The sequence below is a fragment of the Sapajus apella genome, unplaced genomic scaffold (genome assembly GCF_009761245.1).
Source record: "Sapajus apella isolate SASKATOON/1434 unplaced genomic scaffold, GSC_monkey_1.0 scaffold16, whole genome shotgun sequence".
Lineage (NCBI taxonomy): Eukaryota > Metazoa > Chordata > Mammalia > Primates > Cebidae > Sapajus > Sapajus apella.
Window position 1 is genome coordinate 29,788,640 of NW_022436956.1, and position 27,393 is coordinate 29,816,032.

A 27,393-nucleotide genomic window follows, 5' to 3' on the forward strand; every position below is an offset into this window, starting at 1 on the left:
TGTGATCCAAACAGACAAGATCCTGAAGGAAAAGAGGAAGCTGTTTATCCGTTCAGCAGATGCAGATACATTAAATGGCTTACTGAATGAATTATTAGAGAAAAGGGTGCTGAAACAGGAAGAGGTGGAGATAGTAAAATGTGAAAATGCTACATCTATGGATAAGTCCCGAGCTTTGCTTGACTCTGTTATTCGGAAGGGGGCTCTGGCATGCCAAATTTTCATCACATATATTTGCAAAGAAGATTGTCGTCTGGCAGAGAAGCTGGGACTCTCAGCAGGTAAGGATCAGTGACTCACACTCAAGTGAACATAGCGCTTATCAACGTGCCTACCATGTTATGTCTTTACTAGTCATGTTAAGTTGCAGAAAACTTTCTTATCTCTGGCTTCAGGGCCATATTTCTGTAACAGGGCCCCTATTGCCTGTCCCTTCACTCTCCTTGGATTCTATTTCTTCATCCTCAGTGGCCCCCTTCTGATTAAAGCTCATTTCCTGTTCTGAGTATGTTGTAGTTCATTTACTGAAGCTCATGAGAACTATCTGAAAAGCTTTACACTGTATGTTCCAGTGTTCCTGTCAAGGCATAATATTTGTTTGTGGATTTATTTATTTATTTTTTTAGTGAAAGCGGTCCCTAAGCACTTAAGTAGTTGTAAAGCCACATGAAGTTTTAAGGTTTGTAATCAAATACTTTTTATAACTTTTCTCCAAAATTTTCCCCTCCAAAAAGAATACAATATATGAGGTTCAGTGATGGTGATACCCTCAGAGAACATATTGAATGTATAGAAAAATAGTTTTCTAGTGGGTTCGTTCCTCCAGTTGCCTCCTTATATTTTTTTTTTCATAAGATCACCTGCTTGCCTGTTACCAGGTTGCAGTTCATGCTGTGAGGCCTGGACTGCCTCCACTTGCAGCCCTCTTCAGACCCGATACAGTGCTCAGGAACTGAGCTGACCAAATTTCATGACCACTTAGACCTACCACATGGTGAGGTTGAGAGTTCTTGTGGACTCACAGTCACTGATCTCAGTGGAACTTCCTAAAGACAGTTCGGAGGGAGACGTTCTTTGAAAGTAAAAACCTTTTTTTTCTAAGGGTTAGGGAAAAAAGTTTATGCCTGTCTAAGCAGACATTGCAGATGTTTCTGTTTCATCTATACGTAATAAAAACCTTTTTTTATTGCTGTTTCTTCCATTTTATACCTCTTACCACTCTCTAAATTAAAGAACATCTTGAACATTATTTAATGTCAGTCAGTCAGTGTTACAGGAGATATTTTTAGTGGGAAGCATTTTGTACATTGGGGTAAAGTTTTCCAGAGATGATAAGTGATTATTTCAATATCCTTTATCTTTTCATAGGTCAAATATCTGGACATAACCTTAATATGCAAGATTCTCAAGAAGTACTTACTTCCAGGTAAAGAGCACTCTTTGACCCTCCATCTTCCTTGACACTAATTTTGTAGGATGAACCATGGGTAAATATGGATTTTTACCCATGAAAATCCAAGGAGAATTTTCAAGGATTGATTATATGATTTTCTTTTCATCATCTATTCTGATTTTGTAGAAACTGTCCCACAGCTTCACTATCCATGTTTATATTAAAAATTCTGAATTTGTGTCTCAAATCCTGATTACCCAAATAAGTACCAAATTTATTATTTAAGCCTACTGAAATATTCCTTCACAGCTCCCAGAGACACCCTTATCTAAAAAATTTCAGAGCTGAGCATGCCATTCTTCCCCATGCTGATTCTCTTCCAGTTTTTTCTAAGTTGGGTATTGGTGCTACCACCACCAGTTGTTCAGACCAGGAACTTGAAACACATATGGAACCATTTCTTCTCATGTACCTTCAGTATTCAAGCCATGGCCAAGTTTTATGCAGGCTTTTCTCAAATTTGGAACCATCTCTCCATTTTTACTTCTATTATTTTATTAAAGAATATTTATTTTTATAGTGCCCTCTTAAAATAAACTTCTATCTGAAAGCAATTTAGAGGGTAGGAATGCAAATTATTTATCAGTTTCAGATATTTACTGAATTTATTAAGGTTGGTTATCTCATGAATATTTTCTCTCTTTTTTTTTTTATGAAAGAGAGAAAAAAAGAAGAAGAGAAAAGGGGAGAGAGAACAGGAACCTTGCTCTATTGCCCAGGGTAGAATGCAATCTAAAAATAGGTATTAAAGGCCTCTTTTATGCAAATAATTGTGCTTAACAATGGAGACAGGAAGGAATATGGGAAGAAAATAACAAATAAACAATTTGTTTATTTTCTTCCCACATTTCATTTAAATATTTCATTTAAATCTATGAAATGCTATGCAATTGCTGAAAAATGATTAACTTACAATTGTGTGGTCACTTTTAGAATAGGTGTAATGTGATACTGAGAAAAATGTATGTTTTATGCATTTGGGGTGGAGAATTCTGTAAATATTTATTAAGTTTACTTGTTACTGGTCTAATTTCAAGTCATAGATATCCCTGTTAATTTTCTATCTCGTTGATCTGTCTAATGTTAACAATGTAGTGTTAAAGTCTCCCGCTATTATTGTGCTGGAATCTAAGTGTCTTTATAAGTCATTAAGAACTTGTCTTATGTATCTGGGTATTCCTGTATTGGGTGCATATATATTTATGATTATTAGCTCTTCTTGTTGCATTGATCCGTTTACCATTATGTAATATCCTTCTTTGTTTCTTTTAGGTCTTTGTTACTATTAAAGTCTATTATGTCAGAGATGAAAATTACAACTCCTGTTTTTTTTTTGTTTGTTTTGCTCTACATTTAATCTGTGAATCTTCCTCCATCCCTTTGTTTTGAGTTTTGTGTGTCCGTGCATGTGGGATAGGTCTGGATACAGCGTACCGATGGGTTTTGACTTTTTATTCAATTTACCTGACTGTGTCTTTTGATTGGGACAATTAATCCATTTAAATTTAGGATTAATATAGATATATGTGAGTTTAATATTGTCATTTAATACTAGCTGGCTGTTTTGCCCGTTAATTGATACAGATTCTTCATTATGGTGATATTCTTTACATTTTGGTAAGTTTTTGGGATGACTGGTACTGGTCGTTCCTTTCTGTATGTAGTGCTTCTTTCAGAAGCTCTTATAAAGCAGGCCTGGTGGTGATGAAATCTCTGAGTACTTGCTTGTTTGCAAAAAATTTTATTTTTCAATCACTTATGAAGCTTAGTTTGGCTGAATATGAGATTCTGGGTTGAAAGTTATTTTTTTTAAGGCGTTGAATATTGAACCACTCTCTTCTAGTTTGTAGAGTTTCTGCTGAGAGATCTGCTGTGAGTCTGACAGGCTTCCCTTTGTGGTTAACCTGATCTTTCTCTCTGGCTGCCCTTAAAATTTTCTCCCTTATTTCAACCCTAGTGAATCTAATGATTATGTGTCTTGGTGTTGCTCTTCTTGAGGAATACCTTTGTGATGTTCTCTGTATTACCTGGAGTTGAGTATTGTCCTATCTTACTAGGTTAGGAAAGTTTTCCTGAATAATATCCTGAAGAATATTTTCCAGCTTGGATTCATTCTCTTCGTCACATTCAGGTACACCTATCAAATGTAAATTAGGTCTTTTCTCATAGTCCCATATTTCTTGGAGACTTTGCTCATTCCTTTTTACTCTTTTTTTCTCTAATCTCATCTTCTCGTTTCATTTCATTAAGTTGGTCTTCGATCTCTGATATCCTTTCTTCTGCTTGATCAATTCGACTGGTAAAACTTGTGCATACTTCACGAAGTTCTCGTATTGTGTTTTTCAGCTCCAATAATTCACTTATATTTCTCTCTAAATCGTCTATTCTCGTTAGCATTTCGTCAAACCTTTTTTCAAGATTCTTAGTTTCTTTACATTTCGTTAGAACGTGTTCTTTTAGCTCACAGAAGTTACTTATTATCCACCTTCTAAAGCCTAATTCTGTTGATTGATCTATCTCCCTCTCCATCAGGCCTTGTTCCCTTGTTGATGAGGAAGTGTGATCCCCTGTAGAGCGAGAGGCATTCTGATTTTGGGTGTTCTCAGCCTTTTGACGCTGGTTTCTTCCCATCTTTGTGGATTTATCCTCCTGTCATCTTTGTAATTGCCGACTTTCAAATTGGGTCTCTGAGTGGACGTCCAACTTGTTGATTCCCAGCGCTGGAATCTGAGCAACCCACTGCACCGGCTGAAACAGCGACAATGGGATTCGTGGTGCTTTTCTGCCCGGGAAATCTCGGTTCTGGCTTCCCTCTTCAGTCCAGTTTTCAGTCAGCTAAATGGGTGACTCTGCCTTCCCTGAGCTCCAAACGCCTGACCAAAAGGGCACCCAGTCCCGTTTACTCTGCACCGAGAACCGCCGCACCAGGGCGCCGGCAAAACAGCGGCGCCAGCCACAAGAGTAGCACTGGTGACCCGTGGGGCTCGTCCGCTGGGAATCTCCTGGTCCGCGGGCAACAAAAATTTGTCTGGAAGTGTGGTGTCCACTCATTCTCTGTGCTTTCACTGGGAGCTACAATCCTGAGCTGTTAATAATTGACCAGCTTGTATCGCTAACCTGAATATTTTCTTAAATGTTTTGCAGCATGGGATATTCAATATATAAACAAATACTGTATTCTTTACTATGAAAAAAATAGCTTAAAAATAACCTAAATACTTCTACATTTTTTTTCTATTGTTCTCACACTTCTTTATGAAGGAACCAAATATTTCATCCACTAAATGATTATTGTATAATTTTCTCCAATATATCTATTCTAATTAGTTCTTTTCCACATCAACATATTTCATGCTGCCTTTGTTTAACTGACTGTATAACAGTTTTTCAAATTTGTTCTTTAAATATTATTTTATGCCTTAATAAAAGATCCTCCACATATCTAGGAAGCTTATTTCTATTTTGAAACAAAGATTACATTAATTTCTTTAACACATACATCATATTGTGAGATTGTGTTGAACCTGTGATTTTCAGAAAATCCATGCTTTTCTGAAGTCTTTTTATAGCACTCTTAGATTCTCTTGCCCTTTAAAGGATTTTTATTTCTCTTTTGTTGTCATATATTTTTCCCTGTGTTTATGCTTTTGTCCTTCAGTCCACACTTAGCCTTTTGAAAGCAGATCTCCCTTTCCCCTCAATATTACCTTCCTTGTCTTCTCAGAGGACTCGGCAGAATACTTGCAAGAAAGGTGGCTTGTGATGCTAGAGAGAGCTGGCCCAGGGATCAGAAGAACTAGATTCTCATTCTAACACGTCTCATCCCTTGACAAGTATGCAGCCTCAATATTCATCAGATGAAGAAGCTATTACTTGTCTGTGCTATCTAGCTCGCTTGGGAGGGTGCAGTATAAAAAGTACAAAGGTAAACAGGTGGCACAGCACCTGCTTTCCGGGCTGTATAAGACATTATAACACTAATCTAACTCTAATAATCAATAGAATATATTAAGCTCTTACTATGTGCCAGAGTCCTGTCATCTTTTCTACAACCAGGTTCTGAGAGATGGCCTGTAATAATGATAAAGAACCAGATTCTGCAGCTGGGCCTCCTGGATTTGAATTCTCGCTCTACCAATTCCTTGATTTGTGACATTGGGAAGGTGTTCAAGCTCTGTGTTTCAGTTTTCTTAACTGTAAAATGGGATTAATAATATTATCCACATCATGTGATCATTATATGTATTAAATGAGTAAAAAAGTGAAATGTGCACATACATAGCACTATATATAAAGAACCAATTCCCCAAATCATCATATTCAAGTTAATATAATTTTTTAAAGGAGATAGTAAAGTAGAGAGAAGAGTAGGTTCATTGGGGTTCAAGGCCTGGACAAAGCAGACAGAATTTCTAAAATGTTCAAGCAAAAGTTTGTTCTTATTTAATATATTATTTATGTAATTATTTTTGTCTATACATATAGACATATTTGATATTTAGCACAAATGTGCCAGATAAGCTTTACTATCTCATTCTTATTGATAAGGAAGCTGAAGCTCACAAAAATCCCATACATTGCCTGAATAAACACTGGTAGTATTTGCCAGGTATGAATTCAGGTTAGTTTGATTCTGAATTTTAAGCTATTTCAGGTAAACCAAAAAAACAAGGCAATATTATTTAGAACTTTGAACCATTCCAAATTCAGAACATGCTGCCTTTTGTGCTAAGAAAAGGGCTACAAAGGCCGAGTGTGGTGACTCACACTTGTAATCCCAGCACTTTGGGAAGCCAAGGTGGGTGGATGATGAGGTCAAGAGATGGAGACCATCCTGGCCAAGATGGTGACATGAGGAAAACCTGTCTCTACTAACAATACAAAAATTAGCTGGGTGTGGTGGCACATGCCTGTAGTCCCAGCTACTCAAGAGGCTGAGCAGGAGAATCACTTGAAGCCTGTAGGCAGAGGTTGCAGTGAGCCAAGATTGTGCCACTGCATTCCAGCCTGGTGACAGAGTGAGTCTCTGTCTCAAAAAGAAAAGAGAGATAGAAGAAAAAAAAAGAAAAGAAAAGAAGAAAAGAAAAGAAAAAAAGAAAAGAAAAGAAAAGAAAAGAAAAGAAAAGAAAAGAAAAGAAAAGAAAAGAAAAGGGGTCTCCAAAAACCCCCAAGACATAGTCACCCTTAGCAAAGGTAGTCTCTGTTCCTGACTGCTACGGGAAATGAACTAATCAGTATTAACTCAGGTAAAGTGTCTTCAGTCTCACCTGCTGGCTGGTCTGCTATCAGAAAAGGCATCTGTGATAAAGTATAGAAGAATATTCAACAACACAAATGTGGGTTCACTTGCTTCTCCATCACTTTGTAGCTGTTTGGCCTTGAGCAAATTTTGAAGATCAAATGAAAGAATGTTTTCTAGAAAACATGACGTATAGTATCAAATATAAGAAAACAGTCTTGCATTCTCAACTACAGAACTGTGGTTCTAGAACCCTATTCCCTTATCTGTGATGCATCTTTGCATATGCCTTTTACAGTAATCTAAGTCTATCATGTTACTCATTGTATATAGACACAGAGATTAGCGTTTATTTTTTCTACTTTTTAAAAAATCTGTCTAAAGTTATTTATAATCTTGGACTTTTTTTAAAAAAAAAAGGATGAAGGTGATAGCTCAGGATTTATTATTTCCTTTATTCAAAGATAATGTTTTCTGGAGAAGTACAAATGGGTCGCTCTTAATCACACGACTCGTAAAGTAAGTCCAAATATATTCTTGATGTTGTCACCTTGTGGAAATATTTGTAATAATAAGACCCATATTATATATTACATTCATTTATTTATTCATACAACCCAAAACAAATGTATTTGATAAGCCACCTGCATATTTTACATAAATGATACACAAAGATATTTTACGTATATTATTCACACTCTGCTACATTTTGCTTTTTAATTATTCCCAAGCACTAAGTTCTGATAGCAAAGAAAGTAAATATGTGCTGAATATATTTATTGAAATATTTAAAACTTCAGAGATAAAAGAGATATAAATATTTTTTCTCTGAGAAAAAAACACTATGAAGATAACCTGTGATGTGGAATAATAGTTAATTATATATTTAGATTGTGGAAAACATTTGGTGTAAACTTTTTTTGATAAATAGTTACTAAGTTACTGTATAAAAAAGAACTGAAACTTTCTAATCCAGAAAATGGAGAAAAAATAAACAAACAAAGTCCATGCTTTTTTTTTTTTTTTTTTTTTTTGGGAGGGGGGACAGAGTCTTGCTCTGTCACCCAGGCTGGAGTGCAATGGCATGATCTCTGCTCACTGCAACCTCCTATCCTGTATTCAAGCAATTCTCATGCCTCTGCTTCCTGAATAGCAGGGACTACAGGCGCATGCTGCCACATCCGGCTAATTTTTTGTATTTTAGTAGAGATGGGGTTTCACCATGTTGCCCAGGCTGGCCATCAACTCCTGAGCTCAGGCAATCCACCGCCTCGGCCTCCCAAAGTGGTAGGATTACAGGCTGAGCCACCACGCCCCATCAGTCCCTGCTTTTATAACGAAAATTCTAGTAAGAATTATAAATGGTACAAAGCACAACACTCAAAAATAAGTTATCTCCAATTTCTAAAGTAAAGAATAACAGGTTTTGTGAAAGAGAACACAGAAGCTTTATGTTAGATGTGCTTGTGCATAAACTGAAAGTCTGATGAAATAGGGCAATTTGTGTATAAATTTGGTTGGCATAAAAGCAGACCTATTTACTGGTCAATGGAAGAGATAAGGGAGTGGGAAATGAGCTAAAAAAGAATCTGAAATAAGGTTTTATGGAACAAAAACTTGAGACTAGTATCTCAGAGGACAGAGAGAAGCAAGTCTTGATGAGAATTGAAAGAAAGAATATCTTTAAGGTTAGTCTCCAGTACATGAACCCTGAGGTGAAAGTTTATAGTTAAAATTAGAGATCTGAGACTCCTACTTTCTGTCAAGAAGGCTTAACAGAGATTAGGTTTACACTCTTGTCTAAAACAAATAAAAGCAGACCAAATGTATGAAGCAGCAGTTTCCAAGATGCTTAACAATGAGGGATACTGATTCCTGGAAAATAAACATGTGTGAGCCCTGTAATTATCTTGAGAGGGATTCCAGGGGACAGCGCAGGGAGGCAGAAGAAAGGCATAACACTTACACCCACAATACATACTGGATGATCCCATTTATATGAAAATAAAGAACTAGCAAAGCTAATCCCTGGTGATAGTTAGTAATCATATCAGTGGTTTTCTTGTGCTTAGGTTTTTTTCTAACTGACCATGCAAATGGCCTTATTAAGATAATATAAATATTGTATAAGTAGACTTTGGTAATGTGCATGTTTAGCAAAGCACTTTGAACTTCACACCTAAAATGGGTTTACATTAGTGTGTGTAAAATATATCACAGGAAAGTGAATTAGAGATGAAGAAAGGTAAGAAGATTGAAGTATATTTTCTATAATGCAAGAGATAAAGATTTAAATACTGTTGGTATAGCAAGTTTCAAGTAGGTATTAATAGTAGGTATTGATTTATATGTACTAACCCAAGGAAGCACGTGAGCAGGTTATTCATCATTACAGATGACTCTCTTTCAGAAAATAGTATTAACTATGGTGAAACCAGTTATGTGAGTGACTTATCTGCATCTACCTTTAACTTGGATCCATCTGTTGTTAGCCTGAGGTACACTAAGGTTTAGCCGACATTTAAATTGACAGTACTGTCATTGTACCACATTCAAACACTGAGCAATGCAACTCATAGGCAATTTAAATTTCATGCATAGAAATTTAGATGAGTCGCTCTTTCAAGTACTTAAGCTGACAAATTAAATTTTCTCTTCTTGAAATCATTCCAAATAAGTATAATAAGTTTAGAGTCACAAGTTCACTTTCTTGACACCAGTACAGCTAGTGCTCGACTTACGACCACGATTGGTCCCGACAGACCGGTAGTAACACAATTTGGTCGTAAGTTGAGTAGGCTGTACGTACAATACTGAGAAATGATGTTATAAAAATCTTTAAGTCATATTTTATTATAATTTTCTTTCATTATTGTTATATATCATAATTTTCTTTGTTCATTTTATGCCATTTGTATCATCTCTACACCATTTTGTTTCTTATTTTTACATTTGTCAGGTTTAAGTAAAACACTGCATTACCAGTAGTAAAGGTTGACCTGAATGCTTATTATGAAAACATTATTGTCAAATCTCATTTTTAAAAAGCCACCTTAACTTGTGGTAAAGGCGCAGCCTTGTGTAAAACTGTGAATATTCACAGATCACTGAACCACGGTGGTCTACTATTTGAAGTAAAAAACCACGGCATATGATGAGTTTTGAAAAGCAGAAGAGTATGAACTATGTTAAGTCTTAGGGTTAAAAAGGACTAGTTGCCAGGTATTTATTTATTATCATTGTAAATAGAAAAGTAAATCATCACAATTTTATGTGACTTTCCATGGGATACAAATATGTAGCATTCATCATAAAAGATGTCATCTGGATATCTTGTTCAAATATAATTTAAACTTAGTATGTTCTAATATTGTTAAAGATATAGGGATATAAACCACTCACATTTTAGTAAGAAAGGCAAGAAAATGACTAATAATGATATGCTATAGCATATATGTTTATTGTCCTGCACTGTCGTACGCCCAGCTGGGCAACGTTTGCTCTGCCAGACGCGGAGCAGTCGTGGCTAGCGATTGTGGTCGTAAAGTCGAATGGTCATAAGTTGCATAGGTCGTTTTAAGTCGATCAATACCTGTAGTACTTATTATCTTGTGCAATAGATATATTTTAGTTTGCTTACATGTCAACATGTTTCAAAATTTTATTCTAAAATAAACTTTATTACATTAATTAGTCATCCACCTAAATTATTTTCCCTCATATCTCCAACACCAGACATCTAAACACAGGTTTTTTATTTTTGATTTTTTAATTTTTACTTTTATATACTAGGGGTACAACTGTATATTTCTTACACGAATATACTTCAACATGGTGAAGTTGGGGTTTTAGTGCACCCAGCACCTAAATAGTGAAATTGTACTCAATAAGTATTTTTTCAAACCTCATCCTCCACCCATTCTCTTATCTTTTGGAGTCTCTACTTTTCATCACTCCACTCTGTATGTCCATAGTACCCATTGTTTAAGTCCCATTTATAAGTGAGAACACATGGTATTTAACTTTCTATATCTGAGTTACTTCACTGAATATAATGACCTCCAGTTCCATTGATGTTACTGCAAAAAAATGGACTTTATTCTTTTTTATTGTTATATAGTATTTAGTATTCCATGTTCTGTGTGTGTGAGTGTGTGTATGTGTGTGTGTGTGTGTATACATAAATACATATATACACGTATACTTATCACATCATTTTCTTTATGCAGTCAACTGTTGGTGGGTACTTAGGCTGATTCCACGGCTTTGCTACTGTGAACAGTGCAGGGACAAACATATGTGGCAACTGTCTTTTTAATATAATGATTTCTTTTCCTTTGGGTGGAAGTGGAATTGTTGAGTGGAATGGTGGTTTTATTTTTAGTTCTTTGTGATATCTATAGAGTTCTATTTTGAGTTATTTGAGTTTTCTATAGAGGTTGAGAGCTAAACAATGGGGACATATGAACATAAAGATGAAGATAATAGACTCTGGGGATTATAAAATGGCAAAGGGTGGGAGGGTTAAAAAATTACCTATTAGGTACAATGTTCAATATCCCAATGATACATTAGAAGCTCAGTCTCCACCATTACACATGTAATACTCATGTAACACTCATGTAACAATAAGCACATGTACCCCCGAATCTAAAATAAGTAAATAAATAGACTTTATGTCCTTTTTTTCATTATCATGATTCCCTCCTCTTGATTTTTTTCCTATGATTCTCAGTGTCTGAATTGTCCTGGTCTCTCAGCTCTGCTTTGTACAGATACAGAGTTATGGTCTTTCAACTTAAGTTATCAAATCACATCTGTCACTTCCCCTGACTTTATTATCTTGCATAAGAGGTTCATTTTCTGGAAGTGTCAGTTTTCTCATCTGCAAACCTAGGATGCAAATGCTGTTTCTTAGTGTTGCCAGGCTGGTCAAACAACCTGCTGTATTGTGCAAGGAAAGGATCCAGTTACAGCTTCTGCATATGGCTACCCAGTTTTCCCAACATCATCAAGGTGGATTAAAGACTTAAAAATAAGACCTAAAACCATGAAAACCCTAGAAGACAACCTAAGTAATATCATTCAGGACATAGACATGGGCAAAGACTTCAAAACTAAAACACCAAAAGCAATGTCAGCAAAAACCAAAACAGACAAATGGGATCTAATTAAACTAGAGAGCTTCTGCACAGCAAAGTAAACCATCCTTAGAGTGAACAGGCAACCTACAGAATGGAGAAAATTTTTGCATCTATCCATCTGACACAGGCTAATATCCAGAATCTAAAAAGAACAAGTTTACAAGAATAAAACAAACAACCCCGTCAAAAAGTGAGTGAAGTATATGAACAGACACATCTCAAAAGAAGACATTTATGCAGCGAACAAGCATATGAAAAAAACCTCATAATCACTGGTCATTAGAAAAACGCAAATCAAAACCCCAGTGAGATACAATCTCACACCAGTTAGAATGGTGATCATTAAAAAATCAGGAAACAACAGATGTTGAATGTGGAGAAATAGGAATGCTTTTACACTGTTGGTAGGAGTGTAAATTAGTTCAACTGTTGTGAAAGATAGTGTGGCAATTTCTCAATGATCTAGAAATAGAAATATCATTTGATCCAGCAATCATATTACTGGGTATATACCCAGACGATTATAAATTATCTTGCTGTAAATGTACCTGCACATGTATGTTTATTGTGGCACTGTTCACAATAGCAAAGACTTGGAACCAACCCAAATGCCTATTAATGATAGATTGGATAAAGAAAATGTGGCACATATTCACCATGGAATACTATGCAGCCATAAAAAGAATTAGTTCATGTCCTTTGCAGGGACATGGATGAAGCTGGAAACCATCATTCTCAGCAAACTAACAGAAGAACAGAAAACCAAACACTGCATGGTCTCCCTCATAAGTGGGAGCTGAACAATGAGAACACATGGACACAGGGAAGGGAACGTCACACACTAGGGCTTGTTGGGGGTTGGGTGTTAGGGAAGGGATGGCATTAGGAGAAATAACTAATGTAGATGATGGGTTAATGGGTGCAGCAAACCACCACGTCACATGTATACCTATGTAACAAACCTGCACGTTCTGCACATGTATCCCAGAACTTAACTTAAAAAAAAAAAAAAAAAAAACAGGCTGGGTGCAATGGCTCTTGCCTGTAATCCCATCACTTTGGGAGGCCAGGGTGGGTGGATCACGAGGTCAGGAGATCAAGACCATCCTGGCTAACATGGTGAAATCCCATATCTAATCAAAATATGAAAAATTAGCTGGGTGTGGTGGCGGCTGCATCTTTAGCCTCAGCCACTTGGGAGGCTGAGGCAGGAGAATGGCTTGAACCTGGGAGGCAGAGTTTACAGTGAGCCAAGATCGTATCATTGCACTCTATCCTGGCGACAGAGCAAGACTCTGTCTCATGAAAAAAAAAAAAAAAAAAGCCAGGCTCCTTGGCACTGGCTGTAATCCCAGCAAGCACTTTTGGAGGCCAAAGCCGGTGGATCATGAGGTCGAGAGATCCAGGCCAGCCTGGTCAACATGGTGAAATCCTGTCTCTACTAAAAATACAAAAATTAGCTGGGTGTCGCACGCCAGTAGTCCCAGCTATTTAGGAGGCTGAGACAGGAAAATTGCTTGAACCCAGGAGGTGGAGGTTGCAGTGAGCCGAGATCGGGCCACTGCACTCCAGGCTTGCAAGAAAGCAAGAATCAGTAAAAAAAAAAAAAAAAAAGGAAAGAAAGAAAACATTTGATATATTACCTAAAACAGGGCAAGCTATAAGCAAATTAGCAACCACTTTCAGTGCTTACTTAAATGCCTTCATCCTACAGAGTCTGAAACATTTTATGTAACCTGTGTGAAATCTTCCCGATTGCTTCAGATTATATTCAATCCTCCCATCATTGATACCTCGTAGCATCTTAGTCCATTGTCTCCTGTGCTGTCATACAATATTTTCCGGTGCTTATGCCTTATCAGTGCCAAATTATTTTAAATTCCCCAAGGGCAGGCACTGAGTCCTATTTTACCAGCTGATTTTCTTCATAGATTCAACCACAGTGCTATGATGAGCAAGAAGTAGCATATCACACAGGGCCTAGGATTGAGTGAGAGACTCCTTGTGCCAGTTACATCTCTAAACCACTGGTAATTAGTATTTTTTGTAAAATGGGCATATAAATTTGGAAGCATTTTATAAAAAAAATATAAGGTACCAGGATACATTCTTCCTTCAAGACTATTGCTAATGTAGTAGCAGTCACTTTCAGATATAGCCAGGCAATGATTTCACATACATTATCTTATATAGTCACAACAAATCTAGTAATAGTAATGATACAGATGAGGAAAGTGTTTGAATGGGAAAATGGAGGCTTAGATAGTTTAACCAAGTCATTCATCATCTCATACAACTAACAAAGTACACTTGAAGGGGTGATTTTACTCCAAATCTGGGAAGACGGGGGGGCTTCTAAAAAAATAAATAAATCTTAACTTTGATTAGTGATCCCACTAATGTATATTCACTAGATATGTTCCAGAATGTTGATACCCAAGAACAGACAGAGGAATGATAGAAAATTGAGTATCTTCAAAGAGTTATAAATGACACAAGTAAAGGTGGCAACTAGAGAACTTATGCTTTCATGTCATAACTCCTGCCTACTCCCACAAAAGCAGTAAGTACTCTTATCATAATGACAAATCTGAACTGTCAGCAGCAAACACAAATCCAGAAATCTGAAATGAGCATCGATCTAAATTTTCAACTCATCATTCATCATTTAAAACACTGCCTATTGTTTAGCATGTGATTTATTTATTTTATGATAATCATATCTCAATTCAAATTACATTCTGAAATCAAGTGCCTATACAAATAAGGTAGTAGATAATTCCAATTTTGGTCGTTATGAGGTCTCTATTCTTGTAGTCTTAACAGACTTACATATACTTGGATGTTCAGAAAAACAGGAAAAAAAAATCCTGCCTTTTCCATTCAAACTTCTAATCACTGGGACTTTCATTTTGAAGCCAGCAGTAGAGTGGCATATCTAAGAGTTCTCTGCTTAGCTTCTAGAGATCTGGGAAGCATAGCTGAGTTTGGGAATCCTCATGCTTACAGTTTTGCTTTCTAGAGGTATCATCTGGCCCTCAGCAATTGTCAGGCACCATCTGCTATACTTCCATAGAATAATGTGCTTTTCTGGCTAGTAGAGAACGAGGATAATATTATTCTCTCTGTGATTTCCACAGTGATGTTCCATTCTTTTTATTCGTTGTCTTCTTGTTTCAGGTTCCAGTGTCTTTCGGACCATCTCTAATTTCTTTCCTGCCATAAATATTCCCTAAAGCAAGAGGACACAGAGCCTGCTATAAGCTAGGTTGGAGAAGTAGGGACAAAAAATAGTGTCAAAGAAGTCAAAGATTCAAATCTCCACAATGTTCGACTATGTGCTACCAAGATAAAAGTTCCCACTCCCAAGAAAATAAATGCCATTATCTGCCAAGAAAGCACAAAGTAAATTGGTAGGCTACAGGTGAAATGTGAACCATAGTCAAGCCTTATTTAATTTTCCCAGTGTTCTAAAGCAATAGCAAACGTACTGAAAGAATTTTTAAAATTAGAGATATAGTATCCTCAAAATGAAAGAGTAAACTGAATTTTTATTTTCATAGGCAAAACTAGTTGAGTCTGAGAAGCTCTGTCCCTTCAAAGAGGGTTACCCTTACCAGGTAGGCACAGACTCCCCTCTCCACTTCGTCTCATTTGGTGTATTCCTGGGCTCATGAGCACCTAAACTATAGCACCTTGCCCAGATATTAAATATTTATCAATTTATGTCATATATATAAGCTAATACAAGTATTTTAGTGAAGATGCTTCCTCAAATCTTCTGAAAATAATTATCTTTCAATTGTTAAAGAACTCTGAAAATATTTTGTATACCTTTTTTGTATACAAAATTATACAATATTTGTCTCTCCTACTATAATACAACTTCTAATAGGGTAGAAAATTTTGTCTGGTCATTACTACATTCCCAGCATCTATAATAATGTATAGCACATAGACTTGGGTCTCAGTAAATAACTATGCTGAATATTTATGTTGAATGAATTTATGAGATGAACAGCAAATTTTACATGGACACATATAATAATAATTGAGGTGCTTCCTTTATGCCAGGGGCTATTTTAATGGCTTATATTTGCTCATTAAATCCTCACAATAACACTGCAAGATAAATTATCACCAACCCTATTTGGCAGAAGGGGAGATTAAGGTTTGGTTAATTTTGTTTCCTGAGATCAGCAGTTAAAATGTGGATGCAACCATTCTGGCTTTGGAGTCTGTGCCATTAATCTTTGTTATAAAGTGTTACTTATAATGGTGCCATCTGAAGATAAAGAGCCCTAGATAACAAAGCACTTTTATTCCAAACAGCAAAACTGCTTCATAGGAGCATACACCACTTCTGTGTCTGGAGACACCCTAGAGCTTAGGTGAAAAACATGAAAGGAAGTTAAGAAGCCAAGTCCATCTCACACGCATTAGGATGGCTATTATCAAAAGAATAGAAAAATGATATGTATTGGCAACAACATGGACAAATTGGAACACTTGTGCTTTGTATGTGGGAATGTAAAATAGTGCGACTGCTATGGAAAACAGCATACTGGTTCCACACACAAAATAATAATAATAATAATAAATAAATAGAACTACTCTATGATTTATCAATTCCACTTCTGGACATTTATTCAAAATAATTGAAAGCAGAATCTCAAAATCATATTTCTACACTATGTTCATAGCAATGTTATTCACAATAGCAAAAAGAGGGAAGAAACCTGTGTCCAATGAAGAATGGGTAAACTAAAATGTGGTACATACATAGAATGGAGTATTATTCAACTTCAGAAAGAAAGAAAATTGTGACCCATGCCCAACATGAATAGACAGTGAGGAAATTATGCTAAGTGAAATAAGTCAGGCACCAAAAAATTAATACTGAATAATTTAGAGAAGTCAAATTCATAAAGACAGACAGTAGTTGCCAGGGGCTGATTGAAGGAAAGAATAGTTACTGTTTAATGAGTGTAGAGTTTCAGTTTCCCAAAATGAAAAGAATTGTAGTTGGATGGTGTTGATGGCTCCACAGCAATGTGAATGTTCTTAATGCCACTGGACTGGATACTGTAAAATCGTTAAGATGGTAAATTTTGTATTATGTCTATCTTACCACAATTTTAAAAAGGAAATGCTTAGTACTTGATTTAGGTGGCAAAACCACTCTACACTCTGTCTTTACTTTCTATTTAAATCTCAGTGAATTAAAGATTGTTTACTGCATATGTTTAACTCTGCATGTGCCTTCTCATTTCCCTTTTATTCTTGTTTCTCGCCTTTCAAGGAAAGGTAAAGTAATTTTCTCATGATCACAGTTCATACTACAACCTGAGGTTCAATTACTTAAAAATATCTTGGGAAATGACAATAACTAACAGCTTCTTTGGAAATAATTAAAAATGCACATGCATAGGTGTAATTATTTCATTTATCTGTGTAACACCCTACTTAAAGGAATGTGCCTGTTGTTGCAACTGTAACACGCATTGCAAGCACCAGCGTGAGGAGCCGTGGCTGGTGAGTCTTCCGTAGTAAGAAAATAGGTCCAAGGGAGGAATTTATTTGGGAAGGGACTGTCTTTCTCATTAGGCTTGGTGAAGGTTTTTGTGAGTAGCTTTGAGGTGCACAGGGAAAGGAGAAAGGAGAGGGAAGGTGGGAAGATGCCCCGACTTTCACAGCATTTTTGAAGGAAAAGATAAAGGCCAGGAAGAATCTGGGCTCCTTCTGGTATCTGCTATAATTTTGATAGCGTTGTCAGCATTTGAAAGATTATGTAGTTAAGGATGAGAATTGGCACAGGATGGGTATCAGCAGCTGTTGTTCTCAAAGGAAACAGTCAATTCCTTTCAAAATTCAAGAAACTGCCATTTCCCTTCAAAATTCAAGAAATTGGGATGTGTCAGAGCAGAACAACCTCTCATTTTTAGAAGATTAGCAGAAAAATCATGAAATTAGGTCTCCCAGGTTACTCAGTGAGCATATGTGGGTAACGCTAGAATCAGAAGGAAGTACATGAAGTAAATGCAAAGTTGTAAGATCGTTCCTTGGGATTACTGTACTTGTCCTTGTAATAAATGTACTTGTGGAGCTCTGTGTTTTAAACTGTTTTCCTGTTGGTGAATTGAGAGGAAAATTGTGTCATGTTCATTATTTGAGAAATCTTCGTGCTTCCAACAGACCAACTCTTGCATGAAAAGAGAAGAATTTTTATCCGTTCAGTGGGTGCAGGCACAATAAATGCCTTGCTTGGTTGCCGATTAGAAGATAGAGTTATTAGCCAGGAAGATACGAACAAAGTGAGAGATGAAAATGACACTGTCATGGATAAAGCTCGAGCCTTGATTGACCTTGTTATTGGAAAAGGACCAGAGTCTTGCTGCAAATTTATCAAGCATCTCTGTGAAGAAGACCCTCCACTTGCCTCAAAGATGTGTGTGCACAAAGGTAAGGAGGAATGATTCAACCTAATGTCCAAACAGTCCCTGTATCTTGAATTCAGTTACGATTTTATTCACTTGTCTTGCCAGTTGATAACAGGCTTCCTATTATCTCAGCCTCAGACCCCATTCCTGTATATGTGGCTCTAGTTTATGTCCCTTGTCTCTACCCTTCTATGTCCCTTGTACATTTTCTCTCAGTATCCTCTGGGGCATACAGCTCATCTCCAGTTCTATGTAGGCAGTAGCTCATTACTACAGTTCATTTAAAGAGTTTAGATGTTTTTATCCTGAATCCTTTACTGGTCCTGGGGAGCAATGTACAACATCACTCCTTCTTTAGCCTAAGAAGCCCATGTATTTATTAATATAGAAGGTAAAAGCTCTTTTTGTACTACCACCCTGCTCTTACCTCATCTTCCTATTAAGTACTTTTCAGAATATACAATGTTGATGGAATTGTCAAAGAACAAATGGAGTGCGTACATAAAATTGAATATGCACTGAATAATTATTTCTCATGAAATTACATATAGATTCTCTTTCATAGTTATCGCCTTTGCCTTTTCTTTTGCGTAATATGGCCTACTTGCATGAGTCTAGTCTGCAGGCCATTGTCTGTAGTCTATCCCCTTCTATTTCTAGACCTCCTAAGAGCCCAGATGCAGGCTCTTGTTATCAGAGCTGGCCCACTCCAATAACACTTTTTTCCCCCCCAGAGTGAAGATGGAAACTCTGGTGAACTACTGCCACTTCCTGAAGCTTTTCCAGAGAAAATATATTATTGTGAGAGATAAAAAAGCAAAAAAACACAAATGTGTTTCTCACAAAGCCAATTAATGACATCAGTTTCGATTAAATCTCTCATTCACACGACTTGCTTCTTGCTATTTCTCTTCCCATACCAACGAAGGATAATTCCTCAATAATAAAGAAGGTCATGATGATTATAATGTAACTGAGAAAGTCCCTCCCTTTCCTTTTCTTTTTGTTCAGTTTCTTTGCAATCCTGTAGAGACTTGTACAGCCCACTTTGGTGCTTTTGGCACTGGGAGTCTGCTGTGATGGGAAACAAATGAAGGCCCCACTCAGAGTTTTAAACATTGCTTCTTCATAATGTTCTCATCCAGTTTTTTAAGGCCGTGGTCTGTGAAAATTACTCAACATAATAAACAAAACTTCCTTTCTGGGAAAATAATAGAGAAAGTCCATGGACAAATAATCCATTGCCATAAGTCAGGCTTTCACAAAAATGTTTTCATGAAAGTACTGATAGCTTTATGTGCCACATGGGCAGGGTGCAACAAGATATGACTTAAAGTCGAGGAATGGAGATTTGTGGAGTAAAGACAGCGTGATGACATGCCATCGCTCTCCACCCTTCAGAGCAAAACACTGGCTAATAATTAGGCTTAGGCTGTCTTTTCCCTGTGTACATGGTGTTAAATAACGAAGCATTATCTTCTAGATGCCTCAGGAGGTCTTCTAATTTCTTAGCACATGCCAATTCCTAAAATTTCTGGCATAAGTGGTAGCAAAGGATTTGGTTCCAGGAACAAAGGCCAAAAAATTTCCTGAACTTTTTTATGTTTGTGCACTTTTTCCAAGCTCTTTAGAAAACTAAAATAAAACAATGTGGTTCCTTTAATTTTGAATTCGTCAGTCATAAATTATTGCAAAAACAATCATTGTAGGTTGACATCAAATACAGTAAATGAGAATGTTTGGTATTTTCCTCCAAAGAGGAGGTATATTCCACTGATAGGAAGTGTTTCTTAGAGACAAGTAATTGCCGTTAGGGTTCTCCTCATTGATAATCTGATAGTTTATCTGAGAAGATACATTTTGAGGGTGATTCTGTTTGGCTGTGTGTCCGCAGCCAAACTTCACCTTGTAGATGGGGTTTTACCCTGCCAGCCAGGATGGTCTCAATCTCCTGACCTCGTGATCTGCCCAACCCAGCCTCCCAAAGTGCCTGGATTACAGGTGTGAGCCACCGTGCCTGGCCCCATAGTAAATTTAATTAGAAAAAAATGAGGTCCAGATATTTAAGCTAGAAATTAAGTATGATTTTTCCTATGCCAGTGTTCTTCCCAATGAAAGTTCTACTTTCCCATTGTAACACTTAAAAGTAAGTTAATTTTTCAGAATAGGCAGGCTGAAAAATCTAAGAATGAAAATTGAGGTGCGTAGGTCATAGAATGTTATTGGCGATTTAAGTCATACATGCTAGAAGATAAGGTCACAATAAAGTGGAGCTATATAAATTTTAGGATCTTTGAGGAATGGAGTTTTCTTCTTTCAATGGATAGAAATTGAAGTTTAAGAACTGATATGAAGAAATTGGAATCTAATTAGGAGAACAAAAAGCCTCCTCTAACTAAAGATAGAGCAACTCTAATGTGCTTTTCCATAAAGAATCATAGAATAAAAATTTCTCACATAAAGGTTTGAAAAGGTAACTGATAATCACAAAAAAAAAATCATTTATTGACCCTTCAGAGAACATTCTGAGTTGAGATAGGGAATTGTGCTTTGAACCTATCAGAATATCAAAGTTCAGGTTATGGCAAAGAGACCTGAATCCAGCTTAAAAATGGATTATGAGGTCAAGATCTACGGCAGTGGATGTCTCAGTGGTCAGATAAATGAAAAGGTTTTAAAGGTCAGGTCTTAGGAACAAAAGCTTGGAATTTAAGCTTCAAGAGAATCATTTTGAGAAGATGAGTTGTCGGTGAAGATTGAGAGCAGACAACTTCGGGATCCAAATCTCCAAAGAGTTTCCTCTGAAAGATATTTTAGAGTCCCTATTTGGTGATCATCGAAGGGATTACATGAAGTAATAAATGTCAAAATGTCTTGGGTTTAGATAGTTTATTTAAAGGTAAAGCTTCAACTGTGACCAAGGTAAAGGTCACTATAAAGAGATGGTGTGACTTGGATGATCCTCAGAATATCTAAATGGCTAGATATCCTTTGGAATTAACAAAGCTCTTCTTTCCTTATAATTCCACCAAAATTCTCAACTCAAGTTATCTTCACCTTGGTTCATGGTGCAATATTTATTTTTCTATGAAAGAATTCGAACCTGAAACACTCATTTTATTTTCAGGTACAAGGATAATATGAAGAACTAGGTATAAATGCTCAGATGCCCAAAATTGAAATAGTATTCATAACAGGATATTTTTATTATTTCACAGGCAATTAAACATGGTATCATTAGCTCTTTTGGCAACTTACATAAATGACCAGAATGAAAGATACCATTTGTGATAAACTGAATCCTAATGCACCATCAGTGATATGGTGATGATGACATTTATCTGCTGCTTTTTTTTCTTGTGTCCTCCTGACATTAGACAAAAAAAAAAAAAAAAAAATAAAAAGAAAAAAAAAAAAAAAAGCAGCAAGGATATTTTCTGGAATAAAATGAGAATTACTTTTAAATAGTAATTTGTTTATCCCTACTGAGGTAACAAGTCCACACACATTATTATCTATCAGTAGTAATAACTGGACTTTAATTCAGGGAATGGTCAACTACAGAAAAGTCAGGTCTTTGATCATCAGAGTACACAATTATATTTAGTGAATCCAATCTGAAATTATTATGAGGTATCCTTTTGTATATCTAATGTTCACTGGTTTTATTGTTGTGCTATAAAAATATCTTTCCAGGATGCAGAACCCAGACACTCAAAATCTTACTTCAAGGACTAAGTTAAGGTTCAGACACAGCTTCAATTTCGTAAGCTAACAATCTAAACTCACTGTGGTCAAAACCTTTCAAATGTATACACTGGTGTCAATCAACAATTCATTTACAGACATCAACAGTTAATGATTATAATACATATATTGTAGTAGACTTTTAATTACTAGGGCACTTAACAAGTATGTTCTAAAATCAACTAAGAGTGGCAATTAGTAAGTGATCTTTTGTTAATATCTAAAATCTGTCATCAATCACCCAGTCACAGAGATTCAAGCACAATACCCACCACCATCTATGCCAAAACTTTTTGACCATTTCTCATCATCTGGGGATGTTGCCACACACCACTATGACGTTTCCCTGCAATTCCTTACCCATCTATTCTTTATCATTTCTGCAGGAAATAACAATCCAGCCTTTCTGGACTACAGTCAAATTTACCATCCTGTTCAATTTTTGCTATTTCTTGCTGTAATCCAAGAAAATATGAAACAAATTGATACTCTATCTTAATGGTAAATAAAATTATCCATGAAGAGTGCGTAAGTGGAATCTTGAGATTAAAAGAAAGAATTCACTAATTTAACACTATTTTACCGTTTGTTCAATTGGGCTTTACTGAGTAAACTACTTCAGCTGAATCAAAATTCAGTGACTCTGGAACCTTTTGAAGACATAACTTCCATGATAAACCATTTCGTACCTGCCGAGAACCTTGGAATGCTTTTGGTAACTATTTTTGTTTTTGTATCTTGTGATATTTTAGAGGGTATTAGTTGGCTGAGGCATTCAAAGCAGTGTTCTGAAACTTAATATTAAAAAAAAAAAAAAAAAACCTGGTGATCTTGTTAAACTGCCAACTCAGATTTAGCAGGTCTGGGTGGAGCCTGAGATTTTGTATTTCTAGTGAGTAACATGTAATTTTAATGCTGCCAGGGTAAAGACTAACTTTGACTGTCAGAGATCTAGTAGATACTCCAAGTTTGCTGCAATACCATATTTCCAACACAAGAAACTGGGACTGTTTCTGATTTTATGGACAAGTTAAAGGTCATCATCATCCAAAACTACTATCGGGTGACTGTTATGTTTCTTTGGTGCAGGAAACATAAGGAATTTGCAAGTTTCTTGTTGTCATTCAGTCTTGTTCACTGAATCCAGTGGTTACTGCTAGATAACGACTTCAGTTTATTACTTTTCAAGATTTGTTGAGCTCAATTAGCATTCTTCTTAGGAAAAAGAAATTATCCTTGGCTATTTGTGAGAAGGCATAACAGTGAAGTAGTGTGTGTTTATGTGTGTGTGTGTGAGAGAGAGAGAGAGAGAGAGAGAGAGAGAAACAAATGCTATTAAATTTCCTTTCGTTAATCAATATAGTGTTACATCATTTTATCTTCCCCTCTTGCTTAAAATAGATACATTTACCCACTTTTTTGAAATCATCATGGATATATGCTGCTGTTTTTTCTTATGAAAAAATTTCTGTTATGTTACTAATCATATTTTGCCAGAGAAAGAGGAACAGTAGGGTTTATGGTGGCTAAGAAAGGAGGCTGAGAGAAAACAGAAAATATGAGGATGATTACACCAACATTTGCTTCTTTTTCATGACTAGTAGCAACATAAAGAATCCATTCTGTGAAAGAAGAAAATGCATGTGTGAAGAACTCACTAAAATGACTGCAAACACTTCTTTGCTGGCCCCAGATGAAATCATTAATAAAGCCTGTATGAGAAAGGATTTTTTTTAATACTGCCATCCCAAGGAAGCAATTTCCTAGACAGTTTTTGTGATTTGTTAGTACACAGACTTGAATAAAACCTACAGGAAGCTATGCGATATGCGAACCTAAGCAAAGATGTTTAAGCAGCTCAAATGAGGATCTTAGTATTTACAATAATTTCTATATGATTTTATGCATTCCTCTCTATGGTATCTCACATTCCACTTACAGAAGATAATTCTAAATATATTATCCCTACCATTTGCAGTTTACCTGTCATTTAATATTCTCTTCAAAGAGTAGTATAAGAATCACAGAGGAATATGTACAGTGCTGTAAGACAAAAACAAAACAAAACCCCCAAATCTAAAGGTACGCACTGTGACTAGGCAGACAAGACACATATAAATGGACATTATTCACTAGCTTGCTTGGCCTCAGCTAGTGAATAGACACTGTTGAAAAAGCTAAGACATAAGACTTTTAAGTCATCTCAGGATCATAGTATTAAGGCTAGAAAACCTAAGATAGGAAGGTTGTACTAAGAAGCAGAGGCTATTAAAAATAAATGATTCTAGCACTCTGCTTAAAGAAAATGGAGGAAGTATAACTAATCTGGATTTGCATGCAAATCTATCCAAATTCATCTCTGCCCAAAACTTGTTATTAGATGTGTGATTATATGTGTAATTAACATAGCTACGGAGTTTTATCCATGAGGAGAGTTAATCCTATCAATTTTGTAATGTAGTAAGAATTACATGACATGATAAATGTTGAAAACTAGCCATAGCTCTGTTCATACTTAAAGGGCTCGATAAGGATAATGATGGCAACAATGATGGTGGTGATGATGATGATGATAATAACATAGTTTGGTTGATTATGAAATAAGAGGAGTCAGGAACTTGAGTGTAGGTATTATTTGGAAAGTATTTCCAAGAAGCAGAAGTGAGGGAGTGGGGAAGGAGATGAAGGGAAGACAATCTCCCAAAAAGTTGCATTAATAAATTTATTACTGCTCTGAAAAACTGGGGTTCAATCTTTCTTAGGGATCCTCTGCAATTATGAAGATTCTACCTTATTAGAAGATGGGGAGTTAGAGACATTCATCAACTGACTAATGCCATTCATTGGCTGAAATTAGCCCCTAGTAGCAGGTTCTCCCACTCCCACAATTCTGGACCCATATATGCACAGGTAAGCAGCCCCAATCCTTTGGTGAACATCTCCAATTTTCAAAGCAGAAAGAGCCTGAGGGATAGTGGCTTGATGTGTGACTGACAACAGCCACATGAGGGGAGGTCCCCACCAGAGCAGCGCTAAAGTCAGGCGGGCTGAAGTGGTGTGTCATGTAATAACAATGATTTTTCTCAGTGGGGGTAGGACTTCAATATGTTTTTATGGGACACAATTCAACTCATAACAATGCCCAACTCACAGGGCTGTTAGAAAGCAATTATTTTTGAAACTTATCCTATTAAGCATACATTGTGCTTCTTCAATCAATCAGTGGACACATATTTTTCCCCAGTTCTGAAAAATTTGCTTTATATTTTTTCTTTTGTATTCTCTCTCTTCTATCTTTCTGGTAATTTGATCTGATATATCTTAGAGTTTCTCATTCCATCCTTCATACCTCTGAAGCCCTCTCAAATGTTTCAGCTTCTCATTTCAGTTTTTGCAATCTAGATAAATTAGTGTCAAGCTATGAACAGCAGGAATCTGAAATGTCTTGGTCGGCTTATATGTGTATTTAAAACAAATAAACATATTGGGAAAATTTTTGGAGATTTGCTATAATGTGAACAAAATCGCAAACCATCTACACTAGAAATATGGAAAATTAAGTTAGATATGTAAAATATGCAAAAAATTTAAAAAGTCTATTTTATCACTTACTATCATATTATAAAATATATACAAATCTATTATAGAAAGCTAAAGTTTGTTAAAGTTTATGCACACCTAGGTAATATATAATACCGTTTGCAATTGAGAGAAATGTAAACAAATAAACAGATGTACAGATGCAGTGTTGAATCCTAACTGCATAAAATTAATCATGCATAATGTACTCCTGTATTTTCACAGCCATTCCTGTTGCAATATCACTGAGCTCAATTTTTAATCTTGTATTGAAACTGAAGCTTGTATGTGGTTGCAGGATTTTTATACAGAAGGTGTATTTATAGACCCTAATATGATTCCAGAAAATGTTAAGTCATTGTATACAACTTAAAGTAAAAGAAAAGGGGACGATCTAAGGTTGGATACTTTAATAACGGCCAAAGACAGTTTGATAGTTTTGGAGTGCTTTCGTTTAAAAAATGTCTAGATATCAGGATATGCAGCTTTTGGTTAACAAGAGGCAGCAGATTAGTTTTCAGAAACTATTAAAAAAATCATTGAAGAGAAACTACACTACCTGAACAGGTTTTCAGTACAGATGACAGTGTCCTATTCTAGAAAAAAGATGCCAAAAATGCCATTTATTAGTAAGATACAGAAGCAAGCACCAGGATTTAAATCAGGAAAGGATAAGCTAATTCTACTGTTTTGAGAGAATGCAGTAGGGTTTATCATCAGGACTGTTCTTATATATAAAGCGAGTAACCCCCGAGCTTAGAGAGAATGCAGTCGGGTTTATCATCAGGACTGCTCTTATATATAAAGCGACTAACCCCGGAGCCTTGAACAGAAAGGGTAAACACCAGCTGCCAGTGTTTTAGTTGTACAACAAGAATGCCCGGGCAACAGGAATATTTTTTTGTCTATTGATTTCATTGATGCTTTGTCCCTGAAGTCAGGAAATATTTTGCCAATAAGGGACTGCCTTTTATGATTCTGTCGATGTTGGACAATGCCCCTGGCTACCCAAAACCTCATGAGTTCGACACAAAAAAGGTCAAAGTGGTCTACTTGCCCCCAACTGCAATATCTCTAATTCAGCCTCTGAATCAGGAGGTCAGAAGGAATTTTAATGCTCATTACACACATTACTCTATGGAAATATTTGCGAATGCCAAGAGACCATTGGTAAAGACGACATCATGAAAGTCTGGAAGGGCTACACCACTGAAGATGACACCATTGGCATTAAAATAGGAAAAGCCATGATTATGGGTGCAGTAGTGTGGGCATATGATCCCAGATACTAAAGAGGCTAAGGTGGGAGGATTTTGGGAGCCCAGGAGTTTAAGGCCAACCTAGACAAGAGCAAGAGCCCAATAAATTTCTACTAGAGAAAACTGACCAGAAGTTTTTCATGACTGCAGTATAATTTTTGAAAAAGTAAATCAAGAAAATGCTGAAAGAGATTGTGGATATGGCAAAAAAAAATGTGAAGAGTTTTACCACATGGACGTTATAAAAATTCAAGAGCTAATTGCACATCAGAGAAATTAACTGAAGACGACTTGACAGAGATGAGTGCTTCTGAACCAGCTCCAAATGATGAAGAAGAACATGTAGAAAAAGCAGTGTCAGAGCATAAATTGGCATTATAATTTGGCAGAAAGATTCTGATTATTCAAGGCAGCCTATGACCTGTTTTACAACAAAGACCGTTCTATGATATGAGCGCTGAAACTAAAGGAAGTGGTGAAAATAAGATTGTTACTGCCTAGGAAAAATTTTAGGAAAAAGGAAAAGCAAAAA

General features: G+C 36.2%; 1 protein-coding gene across 2 annotated transcripts; it reads left to right on the forward strand.

The window, feature by feature from the left end:
- Positions 1 to 19: 19 nt before the first annotated feature.
- LOC116556381 (caspase recruitment domain-containing protein 18-like) lies at positions 20 to 27,393 on the forward strand. Of its 2 annotated transcripts, XM_032285732.1 has the most exons (4): positions 20 to 281; positions 1,369 to 1,426; positions 18,032 to 18,298; positions 19,011 to 27,393. In XM_032285732.1, exons 1-4 carry the CDS (start codon positions 147 to 149, stop codon positions 19,013 to 19,015), a joined length of 465 nt encoding a protein of 154 aa, XP_032141623.1. In that variant the 5' UTR covers positions 20 to 146; the 3' UTR covers positions 19,016 to 27,393. The 2 variants fall into 2 exon arrangements, 1 of the variants encoding a protein (XP_032141623.1); XR_004270970.1 differs by lacking the exons at positions 20 to 281; positions 1,369 to 1,426 and adding an exon at positions 13,458 to 17,371.